At 49.4% G+C, this 26388-nt stretch overlaps 2 protein-coding genes across 6 annotated transcripts in view; one reads left to right on the forward strand and one right to left on the reverse strand.

Annotated features, from left to right (window-relative positions):
• FBXW5 (F-box and WD repeat domain containing 5) overlaps positions 1-17816 on the reverse strand; it is a 31804-nt gene extending 13988 nt beyond the window's left edge. Inside the window, exons 1-3 of one of the 3 annotated variants that reach the window (XM_075579094.1) lie at positions 4950-5027; positions 3272-3362; positions 1046-1261 (exon numbers count right to left, since the gene is read on the reverse strand). In XM_075579094.1, coding sequence (XP_075435209.1) covers positions 1046-1238 — 193 coding nt within the window. In that variant the 5' untranslated portion in view covers positions 1239-1261; positions 3272-3362; positions 4950-5027. Of the gene's footprint in view, positions 1-1045; positions 1262-3271; positions 3363-4949; positions 5028-5080; positions 5151-17793 lie in introns of those variants that run through there. The other 2 variants (XM_075579096.1, XM_075579095.1) reach the window with 2 other exon arrangements.
• C8G (complement C8 gamma chain) overlaps positions 6477-26388 on the forward strand; it is a 251962-nt gene continuing 232050 nt past the window's right edge. Inside the window, exons 1-7 of one of the 3 annotated variants that reach the window (XM_075579104.1) lie at positions 6477-6694; positions 9527-9678; positions 15614-15684; positions 15769-15876; positions 17560-17661; positions 18538-18576; positions 19675-19808. In XM_075579104.1, the coding sequence (XP_075435219.1) occupies positions 6566-6694; positions 9527-9678; positions 15614-15684; positions 15769-15876; positions 17560-17661; positions 18538-18576; positions 19675-19793 (720 nt within the window). In that variant the 5' untranslated portion in view covers positions 6477-6565 and the 3' untranslated portion in view covers positions 19794-19808. Of the gene's footprint in view, positions 6695-9526; positions 9679-15613; positions 15685-15768; positions 15877-17559; positions 17662-18537; positions 18577-19674; positions 19809-19908; positions 20017-26388 lie in introns of those variants that run through there. The other 2 variants (XM_075579105.1, XM_075579106.1) reach the window with 2 other exon arrangements.

The following is a 26388-nucleotide window of genomic DNA, read 5'->3' on the forward strand; positions in this document are numbered from 1 at the left end:
GGCCTCGCGAGGCCAAGTCCGCCCGTTGAAGAGCCTTGATGTGGCCACTCATTATCACGGGTAATTTCATACACGTTGCTGAAAGCTGCAGACCAAGCAATATCCTACGTGCGTGGTTTTTAACAAATCAGTTCTGTACTATGAGAAAATAAATGTAGCATTTTCTTTTTTTAAACTACTGGTTTTTTTTACATTTTTAATGTAATATAATGTAACACGCCTTTTTTGTTTCTATAGCCACAATTTACAAAGTCACACTGACTGCAGAATACTCCTCTGCAGTCATTTAGTGAACCCCCGAGCTGACTCTTCGCCAATCGATCGGCAACTAAGCTAATTACTTATCGTGTGGATTTTATTGATGCACATATTAAAGGGAGAGAAAAAAACAGCAGCTTGGACTGCAGCTTTAAGCAGTTTCTCACACTAAAACTCACTCACCGCAAATTAAATGACCAGAAGCTTATGGCCCCTTCCGCTCCTAAATGTTTTGTGATCTGGCCCCTTTGGAAAACGAGTTGAAGCAAGTAAAAGTAATTCTTGGAAGCGATCGCTGTGCAGTTATCCCAAGATGTGACAGATCGTATCAGAGAGATTTAGGAGGGAGATACAAACGAGATCTCTTCCTTTTCTGTACGCGTGGAAGGCAGAACAATGGCTCATTATCGGGAGGTCTCCCTGGTCATGTAGGAGACTTGATTCTTCTTTGCACGCATCTTGTCTACACCCAGGAACTCGGAAACCAGTCCCTTTTTGGGGTTTGCGTGGAGGCTTTTGGGTTACGTGTTCACTTATCACAATTAAATCTTGTTTTGACCTAATCGAAGTAATGTCACCACTAAGTCACCACTAAGTCACCACTAAGTCTTTAAGAAGGTAATATTATCATTTACGCTGGGCACTGCACACTATTTAGAATAACTTTTATAATATCATTTATTTCGTTCACATTCGTTGAATATAACCTGGGAGAGACAATCCTAGACAGAGTTTTGTTTCACGTCGGAGACTTGGCGTGACTGCACCGAGGCAGAATGTCACTCACCTGGGCACCGAAGAATGTGTCTCTGCACTCGATAACACCGGTAGAAGAGCTCCCTCCACAGGAAGTCATCGCGGGAGACGGCATACCAGCGCTGGCACACCAGCCCTGCAGACAGCAGATCCGCAGGGCCCAGGCTCAGGAAGATCTGGTATAGGATGCTGTCCGGGAACAGAGATGATCCATTGCTGTCCATTGTCTCATTCTGTCATCCTGAGCCTGTCATGAAACACACGGACGCATGCTGCATTAGTACCAAAGTGGTTATCTGGAAAGATACATTGAGATGATTCATAACTATTAACCGCTTCGCGTTGCAACGAACAGCTTGGAATAGCCATGAAGGTTTCTTCACTGGGAGTGCTCATTTGCATGTCATTACCCAGAATCCCTGCCTGCAGCGGAAGCACTGTATGCTAAGAGATAATGGGGAAAGGCAGGGCTGCAGACCTGCCTCAGGCATGCGAGTGTGCTCACATGTGGTCTTTTTATGCACTGTTCAATATGTAACTAACATTATTCTGTACACTGTATTGAAGAGTGTTTTCCGCGCCTCCTACAGATACATTCTCATTTCTCTTATTGTAATCATCAACTCTCTGCAACCTCGTTGTACCGCGCTGCAGATTATGTTAGCACTGTACAAATAAAGCCACACTGGATTTGCCCATCACCGGATACCCAAAACATTTCTGATTTCTCCCTCTCCCAGTAGCACTCAAACAGAAGGTGATTTGCCCTGCGGTAGCGCCTTTAAATTTGCGGACGGTTGTTCACAGCCAGGATTTGAGGATAAAATGCAACATTTTACAAATGTTAAACCGATGGCTCAGATGTAGTCGGCGTTATTGGAACCCGTTTACGCGTCGCGCTGCAGCAAAGCTGGCGCATCATTTAACGTGAGATTTGACGTGGCGCATTTGAAACAAACAATGCGCTTAAAATGACGCATTGCTGGGTGTCGTTTATTCTGGGTTTGTTTTTTTTACATGGACGCGTTAACGGCTGCAGTAACGTTGGCTGCATCTGCGGAGTACTTGTGGGACAATAAGGCAACTGACTTCAATTCACCCGAGTGATGTCCAGTTGCTGGTTTGTTGTCAACATTGCTATAACATAATATTTAAGCACTCATATAACATAATACATCGCAAAGACAGCCCACTATGAATCCGAAACGCACAGGTGGCTGGGAGTCCGATATCATGCATGCAAAAAGACATTTAGGAGTAAGGTTATGTATGATCAGGTCATTTCATAACAATTCCCTGGCTGAGGCAAATCATTTTACATTCAGAAAACCAAGGATCCCTTTTTGCCACTATAATATTTCATGTGCAGCCATCTACATTTTTTTGTGATGCTCCCTGCATAGGAATCAATCCCAGGCTATGTAAAACATGGTCACAGGGCTTAAAATGGCTTTTAATTTCCCCTGTGTTGTTCTCTATCACTCCCACCCTGCCCTCAAAAGTAGAGCAATACCCCTTCTGGTACGACCTGCTGTCGTATCTTTAAGTAGCAGGTGAACAATATATACCTGGTTTATAACGCTAACACATCTATATGACTATCATGGAATAACCGGTTAATGCCGATTATATAGCTAGTAGTATCTGGACTGCAGATACGCCCGATGTGTGTTTGTGACCTCACATCTAGAGTTCCTGGATTGTGGATACGCTATATGTGTGTTTTTTAAGCAGTTTTCCTATTGGATTGTCCCTATGAAGGGATCTAGTGCTCTGGGTTGAGTAATAATCTGGGGTTTAAGAATAAATATTTGAATACGAGTCTTGGAATAAGCCTATACTAGTAGGTCAAAACGTTACCAGCAGGGCGTTTTTCTTTACTCTTTTCAGCAGTATAATATACTGAATTCATTAGGGACAACTAATTAATATAGTTTTAACACTGCTTTATTTTGGTGTGTTTACTATTTAGTGTGTTGTCTACTACTAGAACTGGTCATGGATCAATTTTTGCCAATTCTATTTCCACTATTTGTAATTCTTTAAATCAAAAGGTATTTTGCTAATCATTACACTACTTACTAGACAGTGAGTGCATGCTATAGGGGTTCTCTTTCTTTTGTTGTGTATATGCTATTCATCCCTATTGAACCTCTGCCTATATACACACTTGTTAAGCTGATGCGGAAGTTTCTTCCTATCCCTCCCCCTACCCTTCCCCTTAGTATTATATGTATCTTTAAGAAGGTAATATGACCTCTTTCTGAGCGTAGGGTTGCCTGTCTCTACAGTGGTTGTCTCCGTATCACTTACACCAGTAGCCAGATTGTGTGTATGAGCAAAGGTTTCTGAACAAAAAAAGGTTGTATTGACATGAAATAATTCTGGCTCTATGTAAACATACTTTCTAACCCGGAATGTAAACCTCTATAAAAGTCCCAGTTTGACTCGGACAGTGAGTTTTGAGGAGCCTGTCATGTGCCACCACTCCTCCCCCTCCAATGTGTCTGGGTGCCAGGCTGTGCAGCCCCTCCTCTGACTGGGTGCCAGTCACTGCTTCCCCTCCAATGTGACTGCATGTCAGTCTGTTCCCCCTTCCTGCCAGTCTGTGCCCCCATCTGTGTCTGCATGCCAGTCTGTGCCCCCTTCCTGCCAGTCTGTGCCCCCCACCTGTGTGTCTGCATGCCAGTCTGTGCCCCCCACCTGTGTGACTGCATGCCAGCCTGTGCCCCCCTCCAATGTGACTGGATGCCAGTCTTTGCAGGCCCTCATGTGTCTGCATGCCAGTCTGTGCCCCCTTCCTGTGTCTGCATGCCAGTCTGTCACCTTCCTGTGTGACTGCATGCCAGTCTGCCCCCCCCCCTCCAATGTGACTGGGTGCCATTCTGTGCCCCCTCTCCGATGTATCAGGGTGCCAGTCTGTTCCCACCCCCCTCCAATGTGACTGGGTGCCAGTTTGTGCCCTCCCCCCCTATGTGACTGGGTGCCAGACTGTGCCCACCCTCCTATGTGTCTGGTTGCCAGTCTGTGCCCCTTCAATGTGACTACATGTCAGTCTGTGACCTCCTCCTATGTGTATAGATGCCAGTCTGTGCCCCTCCCCCCTCCAATGTGACTGGCTGCCAGTTTGTGCCCCCCCCAATGTGTATAAGTGCCAGTCTGTGCCCCCCTCCAATGTGACTGGTTACCAGTCTGTGCACCCCCCTCCAATGTGACTGGGTGCCAGTCTGTGCCTACGCTCCTATGTGTCTGGGTGCCAGTCTGTGCCCCCCCTCTGTGACTGCATGCCAGTATGCGACCCACACCTGTGTATTGGTGCCAGTCTGTACCCCTCCTTCGATGTGACTGCATGCCAGTCTTTGACACTCTCCTATGTGTATGGGTGCCAGCCTGTGCCCTCCCTTTAATATGACTAGCTGCGTGTCTGTGCCCCCCCTCCAATGTGACTGGCTGCAAGTCTGTGCCCCCTCTAATGTGACTGGCTGCAAGTTTGTGCCCCCTCTCCGATGTGTCTGGTTGCCAGTCTGTGCCCACCCATCCTCCAATGTGACTGGGTGAGTCTGTGCCCACCCCCCCCATGTGACCGGGTGCCAGTCTGTGCCCCCCTTCAATGTGACATGTCAGTCTGTGACCTCCTATGTGTATATGTGCCAGTCTGTGCCCCCCCTCCAATGTGACTGGTTGCCAGTCTTTGTCCCCCCCCCCTCCCTCCAATGTGACTGGCTGCTAGTCTGTGCCCCTCTCCAATGTGATTGGGTGCCATTCTGTGCCCTCTAAAAGATGTGTCTGGATGCCAGTCTGTGCCCCCCCTCCAATGTGCATGGGTGCCAGTCTGTGATTGTGTGTGTGTTTAAGGACAGTGGTCACGGTGCCATGTTCTAATCTTGGACAAGCCCCTGTGCATTAGCTACTGAAATGAGACTGAAGCTCCCCACCCAGGTACACATTGTGTCTGCACCCTCCTATACAGCGCGCTGATTACAAGCACACCGCGATATAACCACTAGTTATTCCACATCCCTCTCCCGCCCCTCCCTTTATCCTGCTGCCCAGCTGGATGTCTCACCTTCACTTCCGCATTTCCCTACCTCCCGCCCCCCTCCGCTCTATGGTCAGGGAGTGCTTTCTTGCCTTCTTTCCTTCCTCTCTATGGTTAAGGAGGCTCTAGCGGCTAGCCAATTCATTCTCTGTGGTTTTTGTTTCTCTCATAAGACAGACACTATATATTTTGAAATGTATATATATAGATATATATATTGTATTAATATATATGTCTATAGATAGATCTATGAAAAATAAATATAAATCTATATATTATTTTTTTAATAGAAAAAAAAGTACTTTCTTAATAATATTGTAGGTACAGCTGGGTCTTACAGGACCCCAAAAATAATACAGTTGGACAGTATATATATATAATGTATGTATGTATACACCATACTTAGTTGTTATGGTGGGTAAAACAAAGTAACAAAAACTCTTCACAGCAAAGCATATAGCAAATGGAAATATTACTGTGTGCTCATTTGCATGTCTTAGACAGGTCTGCAACCCCGCCTTTCACCATTATCACCCAGCACACACTGCTGCCAGTGCAGCAAGGGATTCTGGGAAATAAGCTTCCTGCATTTCACAGCTTTGAGCACAGCCTGGGTTAAGATGCATAGCCTTATACTATGCATCTTAACCCAAGCTGTGCTCAAAGCTGTGAAATGCAGCAAGCATAAGCTTACAGGGGACCATGTTATATGGTTTTGAAGCAAAAGATGGCACTGTTTGCCCATTTGCATATCATTTCACAGAATCCCTTGCTGCATTTCGAAAACCGCGCTTATAGTGCCGACGACGCGACGGTGACATCAGGCTGTGGTTGCTGGAAAAATCAAATTGAGATGACTTCCAGCGATCGCGACCAAGCCGTCGCTTACTATAAGCGCATGTGACGGCGGCAATGCATTTGTTTTGACGTGACATTGCTGTCGCCGTCACTATAAACGCAGCCTAAGGAACCTTGTTCTTCGCATACACTCAATTTAGATGACTAGTGCCCCTATCTTACGGAGTGGGACACTTATTTACATTTGTCTCCATATGTCCAGCTACCTGTGACCTTCCGAGATCTGTCTCCGGAGGCTCCAGGATGTGCAAATACAAGTGTTCTATTGGTAACAGCGTTGCAAACAATAAATGGCATGTTATGGAGCCTTCATATGGAGGAGCTCCTTTGCATGTAAGGCAAGCTCCTGTATCCCACAAAAGCAAAAGGTGTACCTGTTTGCATATGCCTGACATTGGAGGATCTGCATTATTTGTGCTAGGTTTGGCCCTACTTTTTGTCTGATTGCAGCTACCACACAAAGCAGAGGGACTAGATAAACAGAAACCGTTTTATTTCCAGTAAAGAGCTTCAGAAAGGAACGACTGCCCAACCACCCAGCAAACACAGCGCTAAATCAACACACTATTATCTAAAGTCAGCAGAACCTGGGGAAGGTCAGTCCTTGGACACTGCAGGTTAGGTTAGTGTGTGGGACCCAGCATACCTCTGACCATGCCAGTCCCCACAGCCGTGCTGTTACTTGGCATTCTCTGCGCCCCGCACGCATGGGGGCAAAAGAACAAGAAACCAGAGAACCCCATTGAGAAAATAGAAAGCGAGGCAAACTTTGACCCAAACCAGGTAAGAGGCGGTCGTGAGGTTTGGGATAAAACAGGCAGATAGAATCTAGATTAGAGGGAGGGGTGAGTGAAGCAAAGAGCCATCTGGGGATCGTGATATCGGAGGGTAGGTTTATAATATATCCTACCAATCACTTTTATACCGCTTACCCACTGTCTAATACCACCGCTTTGTTTGGTTTCTATGGTGGAAAGGAGGACATATCATAAGGGTAGTTAATCTGATGCATTGAAAAGTCCTAAGGACATTATTTATCTATTTTAGAGGCTGCAACGAGTCTGCTATTTTGAAGCATTTAATTATAATAGGAATTTTGACAGCTCAAATATATTCACAAAGCCGCTATGTAGGGTATTTTATTGGGTGTTAACCGTCATTGACGTGAATGGCAATTAATGCAGGGCAAGCGGCCGGCTGCCTGGATGCCCAAGGGGGATGCAGCATGGGTCCTGACGGGCTGGGGAGTTGCGCTTATAGTGCCGGCGACAGTGACGCGACGTGGCGTCAAAACAAATGCATTGCCGCCGTCGCGTGCGCTTATAGTAAGCGTGACCCGATGGCTCGGTCGCGATCGCTGAAAAAATCTAATTGAGATGACTTCCAGCTATCGTGACCAAGCCGTCGAGACGTAGCCTGACGCCACCGTCACTAAAAGCGGAGCCTAAGCTGAGCCCTACAAGTTGTTGCGTGAGGGGAGGGAGGAAGGGAAGGGACCTATAACGTATTGAGGGATTGGGGGCTGTGTACCTGTCCCTGACGAGGTAGAGGCTCGATACCAGAAATTGGGTGCAATTTTGGGGTTTGGCCTGACATACCTCCCCCCCCTGTCACCTGGCCCAGAACACTATACTGGCACTTTCCCCCTCCCCCCATGGCAGCAGCACCAAGTTAATACCAGATTGGGCTGTAATACCCCTCACCGTGGCACGAATCCCAGTTTTAGATGGTAATCTCTCTGGATTAGGTATTACTGTTTCTCAATGTTTACTCTGATGCCGTATCGTATAATCCAGGGGTGGGCAACTCCAGTCCTCAAGAGCTACCAACAGGTCAGGTTTTCAGGATATCCCTGCTTCAGCACAGGTGGCTCAGTCGTAATGATTGAGACACCTGTGCTGAAGCAGGGGTATCCTGTAAACTTGATTTGCTGGTGGCCCTGGGAGGACTGGAGTTGCCCACCCCTGGAATAATAACTGCCTGGCACAATATTTTGCCCATATTGCGTTCCTGTGTGGCACTGCCTATATGGACTGCGCCAAATAAATAATAATTAATCCGTAGAAGTTTAAAACTAAAAAAAAATAGGGCAACAAGACATCTATAATTTAGGGATCAGGACGGATGTGAGGAGAACCACAGAAATGTTTCAAGATTTGATAGGGGAAAGGGTCAGGATATGTGGATAGTATTAAAAGTGAATAGGAATAAAGAAGTGGCCAAGTAATAAAGCCACAAGTCTTTGAAGTGGGAGAATCGGACAGAAGAGCCACCCTGTGACCTTGGCTAGGTGATATGTAGGTAGGGTTCCAACTGGGCATTCTGTTCACTTCACTCCATATACGAAGACGATTTCCATATCATTGATTGTTTTGCACGATTTGTTGCTCTGTTCAATATTACAGTGAACTGTATTTGGGTGCCGGGTCTGTGCCTTTTATCTGCTGCAATTTCCCTTTCTGGCGTGTGAATGAAATCCACTATGGGCCTCATGCCGAGAGCAGCGCTATTTAAAATTGGAGAGGGGAATAAAAAGTAGGTTTAATGGAGAGTTTTATTCTCTATATGCAGAAATGGGCGAAATCCGCTATTTTTAGCATTACTGCATGTGGAGAATTGTAAATGAGGAGATGCGCGCAGCTGAAAGGGGAAAAAAATTGCGCATTTTTTTTTTCTTTCCCTATAGCCGGCGAGCTCCTGCTTCTTGCCAACCTTAGTTGGCGGAGAAAATTGAAGAAAATCGCACCAAAAACAGCCGCTAGATGGCGAGCGCGCCTTTCTGAATTCGGATATTTTTCAGACTGGCGAGATGTAGTTTCTCGCCAGCCGCGCGGCGAGATTTTCAAATAGAAAAAAAAAATGGCGCGTTTTTCCTACCTCTCCATTTTCAGCTGTTTTTTGCGCAATTTTCTCTGGAAAATGGCGAGATTTTAAATAGCGCTGCTCTCTGCATGAGGCCCTAAGTCTGAATTCATGTTAACCTGTACAAGACAGCGGCAGCTAGTCCAGGGGTGCTCAATATCAGTCCTCAAGCCCCACCCCCCCCTAAACAGGTCAGGTTTTCAGGATATCCCAGCTTCAGCACGTGGCTCAATCAGTCGGTGCTTCATCACAGGTGGCTCAGTCTGCGACTGAGCCTCTGATTGAGCCACCTTTGCTGAAGCTGGGATATCCTGAGAACCTGACCTGTTGGGGGCGCTCTCAAGGATTGGAGTTGGGTACTCTTGATTAATCAGTTAAGTTCTCCACATTAATGGCAGCACAAATTGACTATGAGCAAAATCATCTGGCTAAAAAGCCCCCATTTCCTCTGCATCAGGCTGAACTCTTCAAGTCAGACATTTATTGTGTACATATGTTCCATGTACAGTGCTGTATACTGTGCAGTGTAGTGAGACTCTACCTACATCTGCACCTGATGCTTTGCAAGGCAGGAAGAAGAGGAAGTCCAACCCAGAGACAACAGGGAGGGATCTGCGTCCTGGTTCAAGAGGAAGTACTTCTGTATCACTTTCGTTGACATTTTGTTTAGCGTTACGGACTGAGTAATTGCAACAACTTAGCAGCCACATATAAGTACGTGTAACCTGTGACCGCGGTGTCTTATGGTTTCAGTTTGCCGGGAAGTGGTTCCTGGTGGGAGTCGCTTCAGAATGTGATTATCTGAAGGAGAGCAATCACCGCGTGGAAGCAACCATAATTCAGGTGTCGCCTTCCAAAGCTGCGAAGGGAGCGGGGAGCCTGTCTGTCAGCACGTTCAGGAAGCTGTAAGGGTGCCCTCCTTCCTAAAGTGGGTGGAGACTGAGATGTACTGTACAGCACCTCGAAATATGGAACCATCTGGGAATGGCGAAAAGGGTGCAACAGCCCAACATATTTAAAAGGAAAGCAATTGCAGGGATGGACAGAGGCAGTCCTATTTTTTTTCGGGGGGGCACCAAGTGAAAATATTTTTGGGCTCCCCCCATCTTTCACCATTCGCTGAGCGGGTGCGGCTAGAGTTTCAAATCCCTCCCTCCCCCGTGATGGCGGTCTTGCGAGCCGCCTCTTTTCACACATCCTCGCTCTCCCTCTCCTCTATTTCCCCCCTCTGTCTCCTCTCACTCTTCTCCCTCTCTATTCCTCACTCCGTCCCTTACACCCCCTCTCTCCTCTTACGCTTCCCCATCCGCTATCACTCAATCCCCCCCTCCTCATACATTCTCTCTCTCCCCCACACCCCGGCCACACACACACACAAACTCTCCCTCCCCCCCACACAAAAGCTCTCCCAATACCTACAGCAATCCCCAATCCCAATACAACACTGACCCATCCCCAAGTACATACAACTACCCCAAGAAATACACACAACACTCCCCCTCAAATACACTCCCCTTCCCCGCTAATATACAAACAACACACTTACCTTGGAGATGGTCTCAGATCGCCGGGCCCCGGCTCTTCACAGCTGCTGCAGGTCTGAAGCCGGACCTGCCTCTCTCCCGCACCGGAAGCTGGGCCCAAAGTCTGACCCAGCTTCTGGTGCGTACCAGCGGAAGAGAGAGGCCCGGTGCGGGAAAGAGACGCCAGGCGCGGGAGAGAGAGGCCTAGCAGGAGGCCCACAGCAAATGGGGAGAGCCAGGGCCCAACTTGCAGCACCTGCCGCCCCCCTCGATTCCACCGGGCCCGGGACACTTGTCCCGGCTCTTCCCGCCCTGTTGGCAGCCATGTTCACATCATCTAGTGACGTTGCAATCACGTGATCAAGATGGGCCAGAGGAGCTGCACCCCTTCCCCCCACATTGAAAGGGTTAAACTGTGATGGTGCCACTATCGCACGCATACTCCCATTGGCTTCAACAGGACTGTCTATGCGATGGTGCCCCGATCTGCACTGTCGCAGTTTAATTAATAACCCCTTTAGAGAGTCTAAAGCTGAATGCAGACCCAGAGCCTGCTACTAACTGCCCATGTGGTGACATTAGAATACCTCATTCCAGTAACATCAAGGCACTTAATTACACATATTAATGACTTTTACACAACCTCTCTGGCGGCGCTGAAGGAGGCAAAGGAGTGTCATCTCATTGTAACTGCACGTGTGCCATCACCACATTGTAACTGCGCGTGTGCCATCACCACATTGTAACTGCGCGTGTGCTGCCACCACATTGTAACTGCGCGTGTGCCGCCACCACATTGTAACTGCGCGTGTGCCATCACCACATTGTAACTGTGCGTGTGCCATCACCACATTGTAACTGCGCGTGTGCCATCACCACATTGTAACTGCGCGTGTGCCGTCACCACATTGTAACTGCGCGTGTGCCGCCACCACCACATTGTAACTGCGCGTGTGCCGCCACCACATTGTAACTGCGCGTGTGCCATCACCACATTGTAACTGCGCGTGTGCCGCCACCACATTGTAACTGCGCGTTTGCCATCACCACATTGTAACTGCGCGTGTGCCGTCACCACATTGTAACTGCGCGTGTGCCATCACCACATTGTAACTGCGCGTGTGCCATCACCACATTGTAACTGTGCGTTTGCCATCACCACATTGTAACTGCGCGTGTGCCATCACCACATTGTAACTGTGCGTGTGCCATCACCACATTGTAACTGCGCGTGTGCCATCACCACATTGTAACTGCGCGTGTGCCATCACCACATTGTAACTGCGCGTGTGCCATCACCACATTGTAACTGTGCGTGTGCCATCACCACATTGTAACTGTGCGTGTGCCGTCACCACATTGTAACTGTGCGTGTGCCATCACCACATTGTAACTGCGCGTGTGCCATCACCACATTGTAACTGCGCGTGTGCCATCACCACATTGTAACTGTGCGTGTGCCGTCACCACATTGTTACTGCGCGTGTGCCATCACCACATTGTAACTGCGCGTGTGCCATCACCACATTGTAACTGCGCGTGTGCCATCACCACATTGTAACTGCGCGTGTGCCATCACCACATTGTAACTGCGCGTGTGCCATCACCACATTGTAACTGCGCGTGTGCCGTCACCACATTGTAACTGCGCGTGTGCCGTCACCACATTGTAACTGCGCGTGTGCCGTCACCACATTGTAACTGCGCGTGTGCCATCACCACATTGTAACTGCGCGTGTGCCGTCACCACATTGTAACTGCGCGTGTGCCATCACCACATTGTAACTGCGCGTGTGCCATCACCACATTGTAACTGCGCGTGTGCCGCCACCACATTGTAACTGCGCGTGTGCCGTCACCACATTGTAACTGCGCGTGTGCCATCACCACATTGTAACTGCGCGTGTGCCATCACCACATTGTTACTGCGCGTGTGCCATCCCCACATTGTAACTGCGCGTGTGCCATCACCACATTGTTACTGCGCGTGTGCCATCCCCACATTGTAACTGCGCGTGTGCCATCACCACATTGTAACTGCGCGTGTGCCATCACCACATTGTAACTGCGCGTGTGCCATCACCACATTGTAACTGCGCGTTTGCCGTCACCACATTGTAACTGCGCGTGTGCCATCACCACATTGTAACTGCGCGTGTGCCGCCACCACATTGTAACTGCGCGTGTGCCATCACCACATTGTAACTGCGCGTGTGCCATCACCACATTGTAACTGTGCGTGTGCCGCCACCACATTGTAACTGCGCGTGTGCCATCACCACATTGTAACTGCACGTGTGCCGCCACCACATTGTAACTGCGCGTGTGCCATCACCACATTGTAACTGCGCGTGTGCCATCACCACATTGTAACTGCGCGTGTGCCATCACCACATTGTAACTGTGCGTGTGCCATCACCACATTGTAACTGCGCGTGTGCCGTCACCACATTGTAACTGCGCGTGTGCCGTCACCACATTGTAACTGCGCGTGTGCCGTCACCACATTGTAACTGCGCGTGTGCCATCACCACATTGTAACTGCGCGTGTGCCGTCACCACATTGTAACTGCGCGTGTGCCATCACCACATTGTAACTGCGCGTGTGCCATCACCACATTGTAACTGCGCGTGTGCCGCCACCACATTGTAACTGCGCGTGTGCCGTCACCACATTGTAACTGCGCGTGTGCCATCACCACATTGTAACTGCGCGTGTGCCATCACCACATTGTTACTGCGCGTGTGCCATCCCCACATTGTAACTGCGCGTGTGCCATCACCACATTGTTACTGCGCGTGTGCCATCCCCACATTGTAACTGCGCGTGTGCCATCACCACATTGTAACTGCGCGTGTGCCATCACCACATTGTAACTGCGCGTGTGCCATCACCACATTGTAACTGCGCGTTTGCCGTCACCACATTGTAACTGCGCGTGTGCCATCACCACATTGTAACTGCGCGTGTGCCGCCACCACATTGTAACTGCGCGTGTGCCATCACCACATTGTAACTGCGCGTGTGCCATCACCACATTGTAACTGTGCGTGTGCCGCCACCACATTGTAACTGCGCGTGTGCCATCACCACATTGTAACTGCACGTGTGCCGCCACCACATTGTAACTGCGCGTGTGCCATCACCACATTGTAACTGCGCGTGTGCCATCACCACATTGTAACTGCGCGTGTGCCATCACCACATTGTAACTGTGCGTGTGCCGCCACCACATTGTAACTGTGCGTGTGCCGCCACCACATTGTAACTGCGCGTGTGCCGCCACTACATTGTAACTGCGCGTGTGCCATCACCACATTGTAACTGCGCGTGTGCCGTCACCACATTGTAACTGCGCGTGTGCCGCCACCACATTGTAACTGCGCGTGTGCCATCACCACATTGTTACTGCGCGTGTGCCGTCACCACATTGTAACTGCGCGTGTGCCATCACCACATTGTTACTGCGCGTGTGCCGTCACCACATTGTAACTGCGCGTGTGCCATCACCACATTGTAACTGCGCGTGTGCCGCCACCACATTGTTACTGCGCGTGTGCCATCCCCACATTGTTACTGCGCGTGTGCCGCCACCACATTGTTACTGCGCGTGTGCCATCCCCACATTGTTACTGCGCGTGTGCCATCCCCACATTGTTACTGCGCGTGTGCCATCCCCACATTGTTACTGCGCGTGTGCCGCCACCACATTCTTACTGCGCGTGTGCCGTCACCACATTGTAACTGCGCGTGTGCCGCCACCACATTGTTACTGCGTGTGTGCCATCCCCACATTGTTACTGCGCGTGTGCCATCCCCACATTGTTACTGCGCGTGTGCCATCACCACATTGTAACTGTGCGTGTGCCGCCACCACATTGTAACTGCGCGTGTGCCATCACCACATTGTTACTGCGCGTGTGCCATCACCACATTGTAACTGCGCGTGTGCCATCACCACATTGTTACTGCGCGTGTGCCATCACCACATTGTTACTGCGCGTGTGCCATCACCACATTGTAACTGCGCGTGTGCCATCACCACATTGTAACTGCGCGTGTGCCATCACCACATTGTAACTGCGCGTGTGCCATCACCACATTGTAACTGTGCGTGTGCCGCCACCACATTGTAACTGTGCGTGTGCCGCCACCACATTGTAACTGCGCGTGTGCCGCCACCACATTGTAACTGCGCGTGTGCCGTCACCACATTGTAACTGCGCGTGTGCCGTCACCACATTGTAACTGCGCGTGTGCCGCCACCACATTGTAACTGTGCGTGTGCCATCACCACATTGTAACTGTGCGTGTGCCATCACCACATTGTAACTGCGCGTGTGCCGCCACCACATTGTTACTGCGCGTGTGCCATCCCCACATTGTTACTGCGCGTGTGCCATCAACACATTGTAACTGTGCGTGTGCCGCCACCACATTGTAACTGCGCGTGTGCTGTCACCACATTGTAACTGCGCGTGTGCCGCCACCACATTGTAACTGTGCATGTGCCGCCACCACATTGTAACTGCGCGTGTGCCGCCACCACATTGTAACTGCGCATGTGCCGTCACCACATTGTAACTGCGCGTGTGCCATCACCACATTGTAACTGCGCGTGTGCCGTCACCACATTGTAACTGCGCGTGTGCCGCCACCACATTGTAACTGTGCGTGTGCCATCACCACATTGTAACTGCGCGTGTGCCATCACCACATTGTAACTGCGCGTGTGCCGTCACCACATTGTAACTGTGCGTGTGCCATCACCACATTGTAACTGTACGTGTGCCATCACCACATTGTAACTGTGCGTGTGCCATCACCACATTGTAACTGTGCGTGTGCCATCACCACATTGTAACTGCGCGTGTGCCATCACCACATTGTTACTGCGCGTGTGCCATCACCACATTGTAACTGCGCGTGTGCCATCACCACATTGTAACTGCGCGTGTGCCGCCACCACATTGTAACTGCGCGTGTGCCATCACCACATTGTAACTGTGCGTGTGCCATCACCACATTGTAACTGCGCGTGTGCCATCACCACATTGTTACTGCGCGTGTGCCATCACCACATTGTAACTGTGCGTGTGCCATCACCACATTGTAACTGCGCGTGTGCCATCACCACATTGTAACTGCGCGTGTGCCATCACCACATTGTTACTGCGCGTGTGCCATCACCACATTGTAACTGTGCGTGTGCCGCCACCACATTGTAACTGTGCGTGTGCCATCACCACATTGTAACTGCGCGTGTGCCATCACCACAACACAAGATACATTGTATTCTGTGTCTATATTTAACAGAGATGGAATCTGCTGGGAGATTAAACAGGAATATCAGCAAAACAAAGCCAAGGGCAAGTTCATCTTAAAAGGTCTGTATATGCATCTGTTTCTGCACACTGTAACACGGGGGTGGGGATTGATGGGTTTAACCCCTCGCCCCTTTATGCGTACAGCTCGGGGATACAAAGGACAGTTGGACGTGGTGGTGGGAGAGACGGATCACCAGAGTTATGCCATACTATACTACCAGCGGCAAAGGAAAATAACCGTGAAGCTTTATGGTCAGTGCATAGATACGTCCAGCTCTAAATACCAATTTTTGGGGGTCCGGCTTACTAAATGATGCTAAACCTTAGCACGACAACTTAGTCAAGATGTATATAGATTGGTAGTGTTTATTAAAAACAGGACTTTGTTTGCTAAGGATATTAGCCTCGCCTCCATAAGCTCAGAAAATGATCCCTCATGTTATCAGGTCAGATTATACATACACACACACACACACACACACACACACACACACACACACACACACACACACACACACACACACACACACACACACACACACACACACACACACACACACACACACACACACACACACACACACACACACACACACACACACACACACACACTACAAAATTCCTTGTTTATGCCTAACTCAAAATACCCCAGCACAGGAACCTTCATACACCCAGAACTGTACACTTCATATAACATTTTGTGAAAGTTCAGCACAGGATCCCTTAGAGAAAATGATCCCATACACACCCAGCAAGGTTTTTGCACAAAAAGCCTCATTGTTATCCGAGATCCCCTTATCTGCTCAGCACAATTTCCCTTTTCTATTGTCCACCAGATCTATAACCTTGACGCAAGATCCCAAATGAATTCACCGCAGTGCATTCTGGGAGAACCATTCAGGACCCCTAGTATACTCAGTACCTCTTTATTTACTCAGAGTAGAAACCCACATACAGTATATTCATCACATGATATCCTCATACACTAGGGTCCTGTGGTATAATGCATGTACAAGAGGACCCCCTATCTGTACAGCACAGGACTCCATATTTCTATGTAGCACTTGATACCTCAATACCCTATTACGGTAGCTTAGCCAAGAATTCTGCCACTTAGAACCCGAGGTTCAATTCCGGTGTTCTGGAGTTCACAGGTGATGTCAATATCATAATCAAGGCATTAAAGTTGTTTTTCTGGATCCACATCAAAGACTGTATTCATATATGGTCAATAGTTGTCCAAACATCAGAGGTGAATCTAAATAATTGCGCTTGAGGGGAATGACCGAAAACGAGCCCCTCTGCACGCTGAAGATAAACTCCTCACGGATCCAGACTTAAAAAATATGTGATTCAATCATAAAGTGTAATAAAAGTTCATTGATACCGTGTAATCATATGCAATTAGTCATGACCATGCTGGTGGGTATCCGGAGGCAGCGTGCTCCCTGCTTACAGTGAAATACCATAAGTAGAATCCCTTTGGGGGGGAGGAAAAGAGCGGTGCACTGCTGTATTCCAATAAGGGCTGGATCGCATTTAAAAATAAAATAAATTTATTAGGCTAATTGCAACATGATAAAAGAGGAAAGGCAAAAATAACCTCTGACGCGTTTCACGCCTGTGGGTGCTTTGTCAAAGAATAGTTCTACTCTCTGGCAAAACGCGTCAGAGGTTCTTTTTGCCTGTCCTCTTTTACGATGTTGTAATTAGCCTAATAAATTGATTTTATTTTCAAATGCAATCCAGCCCTTATTTGAATACAGCAACCCACCGCTCTTTTTCCCCCAGGGGATTTTAATTCTGCCACTTGGCCTTAAACCTTCAGAGCCTACAATGCTCTCTGGCTGAGCCAAAACCTGCATTTTAGTATCTGGGGATTTACCAAGGTGACAACAACACAGTAACTTTTCTTTTCTGCTCATCATTTCATAGCACGGAAAGCGACAGTGGGTGATGACATCATCAGGAGGTACGAGGAAAGGATCTCCAAGATGGGCATAGACATGGAATTTATCTACTATTTCCCTACATATGGTGAGTAACGCAGACGGTGAACGGTCTATACGGGGGGAGGGGGGGGCAATACTGTGAAAATATATATTCTTAACCTATATAATAAAAACTCTGCGCGGCGTGAAATACATTTTTGGGGTTGATACTTAGCACCTGAATTCTGCGCCAACATCATTTAAGAGTCTTCTTTTTTCTTCTGTGTTTACACCGAGTTGAATTGGTGGCTGATTCCTCAGTGCTCAGAAATATTATTTTCTAGTACATACCATTTACATCTGCACGGCCCATTTCCCTGCACCTAAAAAAGGAAAAATAATATTTTTAGTACGTAGGCTAATACAGGTAGGAGTGCCAGGTGTCCAGTATTGAACCAGACTGTCATGTATTGGGACGCACTGTCCAGTAAAAAAAAGAGAGGTAATACTGGACATGTATGTGTCCAGTATTACCTCTCTGGACATAGTGACCTGACCGGCTTAGGGAGAGGAGGGAGGTGGGCGCGGGATTTCACCGAGCAGGGCTATTGCTAGGGGGTTGGGTATCTTCCTCCATCCTGATTGGCTGCATTACCCAGCAGCAGCCAATCAGGAGTAGGTGTCAGGAGCCTTGGGGTGAGGCCAAGAAGATGGAGGAAACAGCATGGACCGGAGACAGGTGAGAGTGGTGTGTGTGTCGAGTGCATCGCACCTTTCACTATTGTGTCCAGTATTTTTGGAGAAGCCGTCTGGCAACCCTACATACAAGCGCAATTAAAACCGAGTGACACGCTCCCTAAAAAGTTTGCGATGCTTAGTACATAGGCCAATTTCCAACGCTACTGACAAAGTGGTGTCGGAACAAATGAGCACTTGGAAGGGAGTATAATGATCTAACCCTGAGCTTCTTGTTACTTTCCAGGCTTCTGTGAGCAAGCGGATCAGTTCCACATTCTCAACGGTAAATCTGAAATCGCCTTGAAAAACAGCTGTCTATCCTGCGACCTCTCAACCCTTTCTATGGGGTATATTTACCAACAGCCATTCATACTCATACTTATTAACAGTCATTGAAGCTGAACGGAGATTAATAAGCAATAATACCAGCTAGCGGTGCTGTTCAACTTGTTTTCCACAGGGGCCAGATTCTACATAAACTAATCAGGAGAAGGGCCAAAAGTATATCATAATGTCATTTTAAATACATCGAAAATAAAAAATATTTTTATAGTTGAACTTTTTGCTAGCATTTACAGCACATATAGCACATATACTTACATTACCTTTGTTTAAAAGTGAGTTCAGTGTGTCAAAATTGCACTTGGCTGTGTAAACAACTGCAAACAAATTAGCAGGGAGTCAAAGGCCTTTCACAGGCGGCAAGTTGAAGGGAACAGCCCTGGTTTAGGTAGTATATGTCCCATAGGCGCTGGGCATCTGTGTCCTCCTGGTCTCTGATGTATATATTTATATAGCGCCTACAGCTGTACTTAGCGCTTTAAAAGAGAGAAAATGCAGTTCAGGGAGTTAGAACACAATAAGATCACAGAATAGGAAAGGAAATCCCTGCCCCGGGGAGCTTGCAATCTAAATGAGGATATGTAAGATTTCTGTATCCAACGCCTGGACTCTTGAATACCACATTCACTTAGACCAGGGGTGCGCAAACAGGGGGGCACGCAAGATTTTTCAGGGGGGGCGCAGCGGTTACAGAAGCCCCGTGTTTCCCCCCCCCCAAGGCATTTAAATGACATGCTGGGGGATCGCGTGAGGCCTCAGCAACGCCCCTTACCTTGTCTTCGGCACGCGTCGCCATGGCAATGCGGCATCAAATGATGCTGCTGGGTCACGTGACATCACGTTGCCACGTGACCCTGCAGCATCATTTGACGCCGAAGACAGGGTAAATAGGGCGGCACGAGCAGAGGGGGAGAGCAGGCAGGGGGGCGCAGCGGGGAAAGTTTGCGCACCCCTGACAGAATAAGTTTTTCAGGGCAAAGATTTCCATCTCCCTAGGTTCTCTTTCATGTGAACTCTCTTCTCTCTAATCTATGTACAGTACTGCGTCACCCAAGTATTAAATATGAAAGAAAAGAGAAGCTTTGTCTTCTCAGTACACGTGTGTGCATAATGTTTCAATACGTATTAACAAACAGCCTAAATGGACACAATGTGTGAGCACACAGAGACAGTATGGACAGGCCACAGAACATTCAGACCTGACACAATGTTACATTTGGGGGCTGTAACGCACATTCAGATTTTCTTTCCAACGATTGTTTTTGTTTTTCAGAAGCCCCCAGGTGAGATCACACCGGCCTGGATGTAAATGGAAAGGCTCAGGAGGACAGTTCCGTTTTAATAACAAAATAAATAATATTTCTTTTTGTGGTGAATATAAGCCAATTGTACCATTTATTTGAGTAGTTTGTATCAAACTGACAATATTCGTGCTGTGCAGGGACTGTGAGAAAACATCAAAGGTAACTTTCTTGTCAAACTTCTGCAGATACAGAACCCTGCATGTCTTCAACAGGTACCTGTTTCAAGCTCCCCATTGTCACGTCATACCGCTGTTCAGCTTCACATAAGGATTCTGGGTAGTGCCATGCAAATGAGCACACAATGGGCGTCACTCAGCTTCCGATCCACTTTCTGATGTCAGTGGCAGGAAACAGGGGCCGCACATTACAAATAACATTCACCAGGGCAGTCTAACACATGACGTGAGGGTGGGTGACAAGTAGTAGGTGACAGGGGGATGTGACATAGGGGGGTCTTCATGCCGATGCGTTCACTATTGTCCCACTCCTCTTCCTAGAACTAGTGTCACTCACAGGAGAGGACTGGTCAGGGCCACCAACTGCTTTCCTGGACCCAGTACTAGAGTACAACCATGTCACGGTAGCTTATGACAAGATATAATGAACACCAAATATCTGGGTTGAACTGAACGAGGCTTAGATATAATGAAATATAATTTATTCCTTAAATAAGGTGAACACCGCAATATAGTACAATTAACAGACAAGAGGGTAACACTTACTTAGGGTTGGGGGATGGAGAAGTATCCGCTAGCAATTCTCCAGCAGTCCAGTGACATTCAAGATGGTATCAGAAGCACAACTCCAGCACAACTAAAAACTGTAGGGTTGACACAGTTTATATACCTGTGCAACCCTATTCTTAACATTGAACACAGCCTATTGGTGAACAATTATCTGTATTCACTCTCTAATGTGGAGACACAGACTAACCCATGCCCTCAGGTAACAATTAGACTGGCAGAGTTTGTCGATTGACTAATACTTAATCCCTAGACATTGGGTAACAATCATGGCAGTTACTTTTTGATCACCGTGCTTAGGCTACTCAGCCGTCTGCCCTTCATGACTTATTAGCCTAGCAAATGGCGTCTGCATTTTCAGAACAGATCCAAAATAAAATACATATACACTTTAATATCTACACATATTAATAAGTTCCATTCTGGTGGGCTCAGTTGGTCGACCTTTGCCAGTTTTTAATGCCTACAGTGACTCCACATATTGGCCAAATATGAACTCTCTGCGACCTCCAGAACTGGAGATACAGAAATGCACTTTAAAACATTAAAATACATGCTTATAATGAAACATGGGAACAGGGGAACATACATTTTCAAGGTATAATAAGGTGCAAACCTCATCCCTGGACCGCAGTCCAGTTAACCCCTTGTCTCTCTGGTGAGGTCAGGGGATGGCCATATGGGGTGCAACCCCTTTAATACCGGGCCACCCCCTTTCTCCCTCTACAACCCAGTCCGGGCATGTTAACAGGGGAGGGAGGCTGAGGGAGGCTGTAAGTGCAGACAAGCAGCTCAGCAATATGGGGGGTCACTACTCCCTGTTGACAGCCCAACGAGTGTCCTCCCCCACCCTCTTTACTTCTCGGTCCCCCTATCTTTCCCCTTCCCACCCCTCTCCGCCGCCGGGCCCCGGAAGCCCTGGGAGCAGGGCAGTATTCAGGAGCACTGTGACATAAAATATCTAACCAAAGGGAGCACGGAGGAGCTCTGATGCGCAGCAGCAATGTCCCAAATCCCTCTGCATCAGGTAGAAAGTGTGAGCGGGCTTCCAGGGTCCATCGAAGGAGAGGGCAGGTAAAGCCCCCACGGGCCTTTTATCCACTGATGTATGGATTCTCCAGAGCTTTAGCCGGCTGTATGATTGAGTATGCCTGCCAGATGTTATACTTTTGTTACCATGATCCTAGGTAAATAGGTTTACACCATCCCAGACCTGGTGTCTAAATGGAGACAAATGTTGGTAAGAAAAGCAAACATTTACACAACCCAAGAAACTCATCCAATAAAAGGTCCTATATCTCAGTGCAACCACTGAAAAAACTGCATGTATGTGGAATAGAGGGTAAGAAAACAGGGTTAGCAGAACCACCGTAAATTCCATCCCATGCAGCTTCTAAACCAGGTTTGCTTTGTCGATGGTCACTCAGGCGTCCTCCTGGTTGAGCTCTGTTCGCAGTTTCCGGATCTCCGTCATCCCGGGTATACCGTCGCTGTCTTGACCTCACCACACAACGCGTTTTGTGTCAACTGGACACTTCTTCCCCTGAACTCACTCTACGAGGACGCCAACTAAAAGTTAAGACTGGTAGCTATTTTTCATCTTGACAACTGGGCCCTTTTCCTGTTACATCTAAGGACATTTGTTTGGCGGTTGGGCTTTTTTCTATAAAGAACCCGATCCTGTGGGGGTAATCACACCCATAGATGTATTAGATCTTTTTCTTAACATTTGAGTGTTATATGTTTGCATGATTTGACATATAAAAGATTGTTTTGTGATTAATTAAGTCTTTGTATTTCCTCTTCTTGCGCCCCTTTTGTGTTTATATGTATGTGGATTTGCACTGCTGATCACGGGAGATTGGGAGCAGCAAGGAGAAATAACTTGGACATAGAAGAGAGAGAATTTAAAGGGACAGCGCACACTGAACTCTTTTTGCTATAGATCTCATCAAATCAAGCACTGATCTCAGTTTTAAGGGTACATTGGTCTACATCATAGGCGCTATTCTTGCTTTTGAATGGTATATGCTTCATGTCATGTTAGACGCTGCCTATGTTGTCCCTAGCATAATGGGCTTACAAAAAGACCAGAATGCATTGCAGTGGGGTTTAGCAAATCTAATGCAAGAATAAAACACGATGAGGTTTTGGATTGTCGTTGCTATGACGACCAATTTCACGACATCAAACGGTGCTCTGTCCTTTTCAGGGTCAGTTCGCAGTCCTGCATGGTGCACAACCTGACCCTTTAGCAGGAAAAATATGAAGAGGGGAAGAAAGCAGAGGGCCCTCTATCAATATCATTCTTTACTCGGTCTAGACATCCTCATGGACAATTCAGTGGAAAGGAGCGAGGAGTGGTTATTCTGGGGACTATTCCTACCATGTATTCGTTGAACTGAGAAGCAAGAGATGTGACTGAGGGGGGTGGTTCTAGGGTGACAGGACAATATAATTCATATATAGAGAGAAGGAGTGGCTCAATGAGTAACGACACTGACTTACACTGAGATTGTTGCAGGGGAGCCTGGTTCAGTTCCTGGTGTCAGCTCCTTGTGACCTTGGGCAAGGCACTTTATCTCCCTGTGCCCCAGGCACAAAAACATAAATTGCAAGCTCCACGGGGCAGGGACCTGTGCCTGCAAAATGTCTCTGTAAAGCGCTGCGTACAACTAGCAGCACTATACAAGAACCTGCTATTATTATTATTATTATTATTAGGGCCATAACACATTATGGGCCCCCTTCACCATGTGGTGCGAAACCATAACCTTTCAGGTTATTAATTTAAAGCTCCAAGAGGTTTTACAGATTAACACCTATTGGTAAATCTGGGCTAAAGTCACAAAAGTGATATGTTCATATTCCCTGTGCTTTTCCTTCCTCTGAGGAACCAAATCATAAAAACAAACTCGTCTCCCCCCAAATGACGAAGTCCATGAGTGAGCTAAACCTGTGAGCTATTGAGACCTAGAGGTGACAATCGTGTTGCTCTTTTTGTTTGCTTTGTTCCCCAATACTGAAGTGCTGAGTCCTAGAAGTTGCAGAGCCCATATCCTTTTCTTGTGCAGTCATGTCCTGAGGGTGACAGGCTCTTTAACCATGGCTTAGACAGGAGGTCCTACAGGTAACAGACTTTGCAGAGCTGTGAGTTCCCCTAAAGTCCTAAACCAACAAGCAAAAAAGATACCTCTCTCTGAATTCCTTCTCTCAAACCCAAAAGGTGACATTCCGCTCTGCTTCCAGCCCAAACAGTTTACCAACCGCTATAACACATCATATGGAATATAAAGGTTATCACAGTGTCTGCAGAATTTTATTTCATGGTTACACATACTAGAATGTTCAATTAGCAAATGCTGAATAGAAATATACACGTGTTTAGGTAGAATGACAGGAGTCATTTTAGGATTTAGAGTCACAGAGCCAGAACTCCCGGTGACAAAGTCTCTGGGTCAAACGCAGTACAATTCGTGTGTAAAGTATAGTGAGATTAGAGGGATAGGTCAGGCAGCGATATGGGAAATGGCAGCTCGGACTTTGCTGATGCATACAAAGGTCCTAGAAATAACACTGAATAGAACAGTCTGTGCTAATGTCTCAATACACAAGGCTGCTACCCGCAACTATGATAGGAAGAATGGTGCAGATAGCAACAATGTTATTTCAGTCCAGTGTCATTCGTAGCCATTACATACTTTAATACTGGGTTTTGCTAGTCAGGGAAATCTGTTTTTCCTCTCTTAGGCCGCGTGCATGGTCAGCGCTTAGCCGCTGAGCCGCGCTCACGCTTGCCAGTGAGCCCCTGCAGCCGCAATGAGAGCGGCTTTGGCAGGGGCTCGCGCACGCTTCCGCAGACGTGCAGAGGCGTAGCAGACAATACATTTTTAGTTTAGTTTAGCGGGGGGGGGAGAAGGGGAGCGGGGGAAGGGGAGCGGGGGAAGGGGAGCGGGGGGGGGGGGGAAGGGGAGCGGGGGGGGGAGAAGGGGAGCGGGGGGGGGGGAAGGGGAGCGGGAGGGGGGAGAAGGGGAGTGGGGGGGGAAGGGGTGTGGGGGGGGAAGGGGAGTGTGGGATGGGGTGGAGAGTAGTGGGCATATGTATTGTCATAATTAATGTATGTGCATGTCCCCCCTCCCTCCGTGCGTCCGTCCCCCTGCTGGTTCGGCTGGTGGCCCCCCCCCCGTTCTCCGTGACTCGGCCCCCCCCTCCCCGTGACTTCCCCCCCGTTCCCTGTGACTCTTGGCTGCCCCCCCCCCGTTCCCCGTGACTCGCGCTCCCCCCCCGTGGCGCTCGCTTGGTCCCCCGATGTGCCGTTGGGGGGGGTGGGAGGGGGGGCGGCGGACAGAGGGTAAGGAGGGGGGGTGAGGGGCTCCGGAGCAGCATCGTGCGGTGGATGTTCGGGTGAGTGTGGGGGGGGGGGGTGAGGGGCTCCGGAGCAGCATCGTGCGGTGGATGTTCGGGTGAGTGTGGGGGGTGGGGGGGTGAGGGGCTCCGGAGCAGCATCGTGCGGTGGATGTTCGGGTGAGTGTGGGGGGGGGGGGGGGTGAGGGGCTCCGGAGCAGCATCGTGCGGTGGATGTTCGGGTGAGTGTGGGGGGGGGGTGAGGGGTTCCGGAGTAGCATCGTGCAGTGGATGTTCGGGTGAGTGTGGGGGGGGGGGGATGAGGGGCTCCGGAGCAGCATCGTGCGGTGGATGTTCGGGTGAGTGTGGGGGGGGGGGGGTGAGGGGCTCCGGAGCAGCATCGTGCGGTGGATGTTCGGGTGAGTGTGGGGGGGGGGTGAGGGGCTCCGGAGCAGCATCGTGCGGTGGATGTTCGGATGAGTGTGGGGCGGGGGGGGGGGGTGAGGGGCTCCGGAGCAGCATCGTGCGGTGGATGTTCGGGTGAGTGTGGGGGGGGGGTGAGGGGCTCCGGAGCAGCATCGTGCGGTGGATGTTCGGGTGAGTGTGGGGGGGGGGGTGAGGGGCTCCAGAGCAGCATCGTGCGTTGGATGGTGGGGGGGGGGGGGGTGAGGGGCTCCAGAGCAGCATCGTGCGTTGGATGGTGGGGGGGGGGGGGGGTGAGGGGCTCCGGAGCAGCATCGTGCTGTGGATGTTCGGGTGAGTGTGGGGGGGGGGGGGAGGGGTGAGGGGCTCCGGAGCAGCATCGTGCGGTGGATGTTCGGGTGAGTGTGGGGCGGGGGGGGGGGGGGTGAGGGGCTCCGGAGCAGCATCGTGCGGTGGATGTTCGGGTGAGTGTGGGGGGGGGGGGGTGAGGGGCTCCGGAGCAGCATCGTGCGGTGCATGTTCGGGTGAGTGTGGGGGGGGGGGGGTGAGGGGCTCCAGAGCAGCATCGTGCGTTGGATGGTGGGGGGGGGGGGGTGAGGGGCTCCAGAGCAGCATCGTGCGTTGGATGGTGGGGGGGGGGGTGAGGGGCTCCGGAGCAGCATCGTGCGTTGGATGGTCGGCAGCGTGAGTTTTGTGTTGGGGTGAGGGGGGGGGGGGGGTTGAGGTGCTCCGGAGCAGCATCGTGCGGTGGATGTTCGGGTGAGTGTGGGGTGGGGGGGGGGTGAGGGGCTCCGGAGCAGCATCGTGCGGTGGATGTTCGGGTGAGTGTGGGGGGGGGGATGAGGGGCTCCGGAGTGGCATCGTGCGGTGGATGTTCGGGCGAGTGTGGGGGGGGGGGGGGGTGAGGGGCTCCGGAGCAGCATCGTGCGGTGGATGTTC

Source organism: Ascaphus truei, chromosome 21, assembly GCF_040206685.1.
Source record: "Ascaphus truei isolate aAscTru1 chromosome 21, aAscTru1.hap1, whole genome shotgun sequence".
In the NCBI taxonomy this organism is placed as follows: Eukaryota; Metazoa; Chordata; class Amphibia; order Anura; family Ascaphidae; genus Ascaphus; species Ascaphus truei.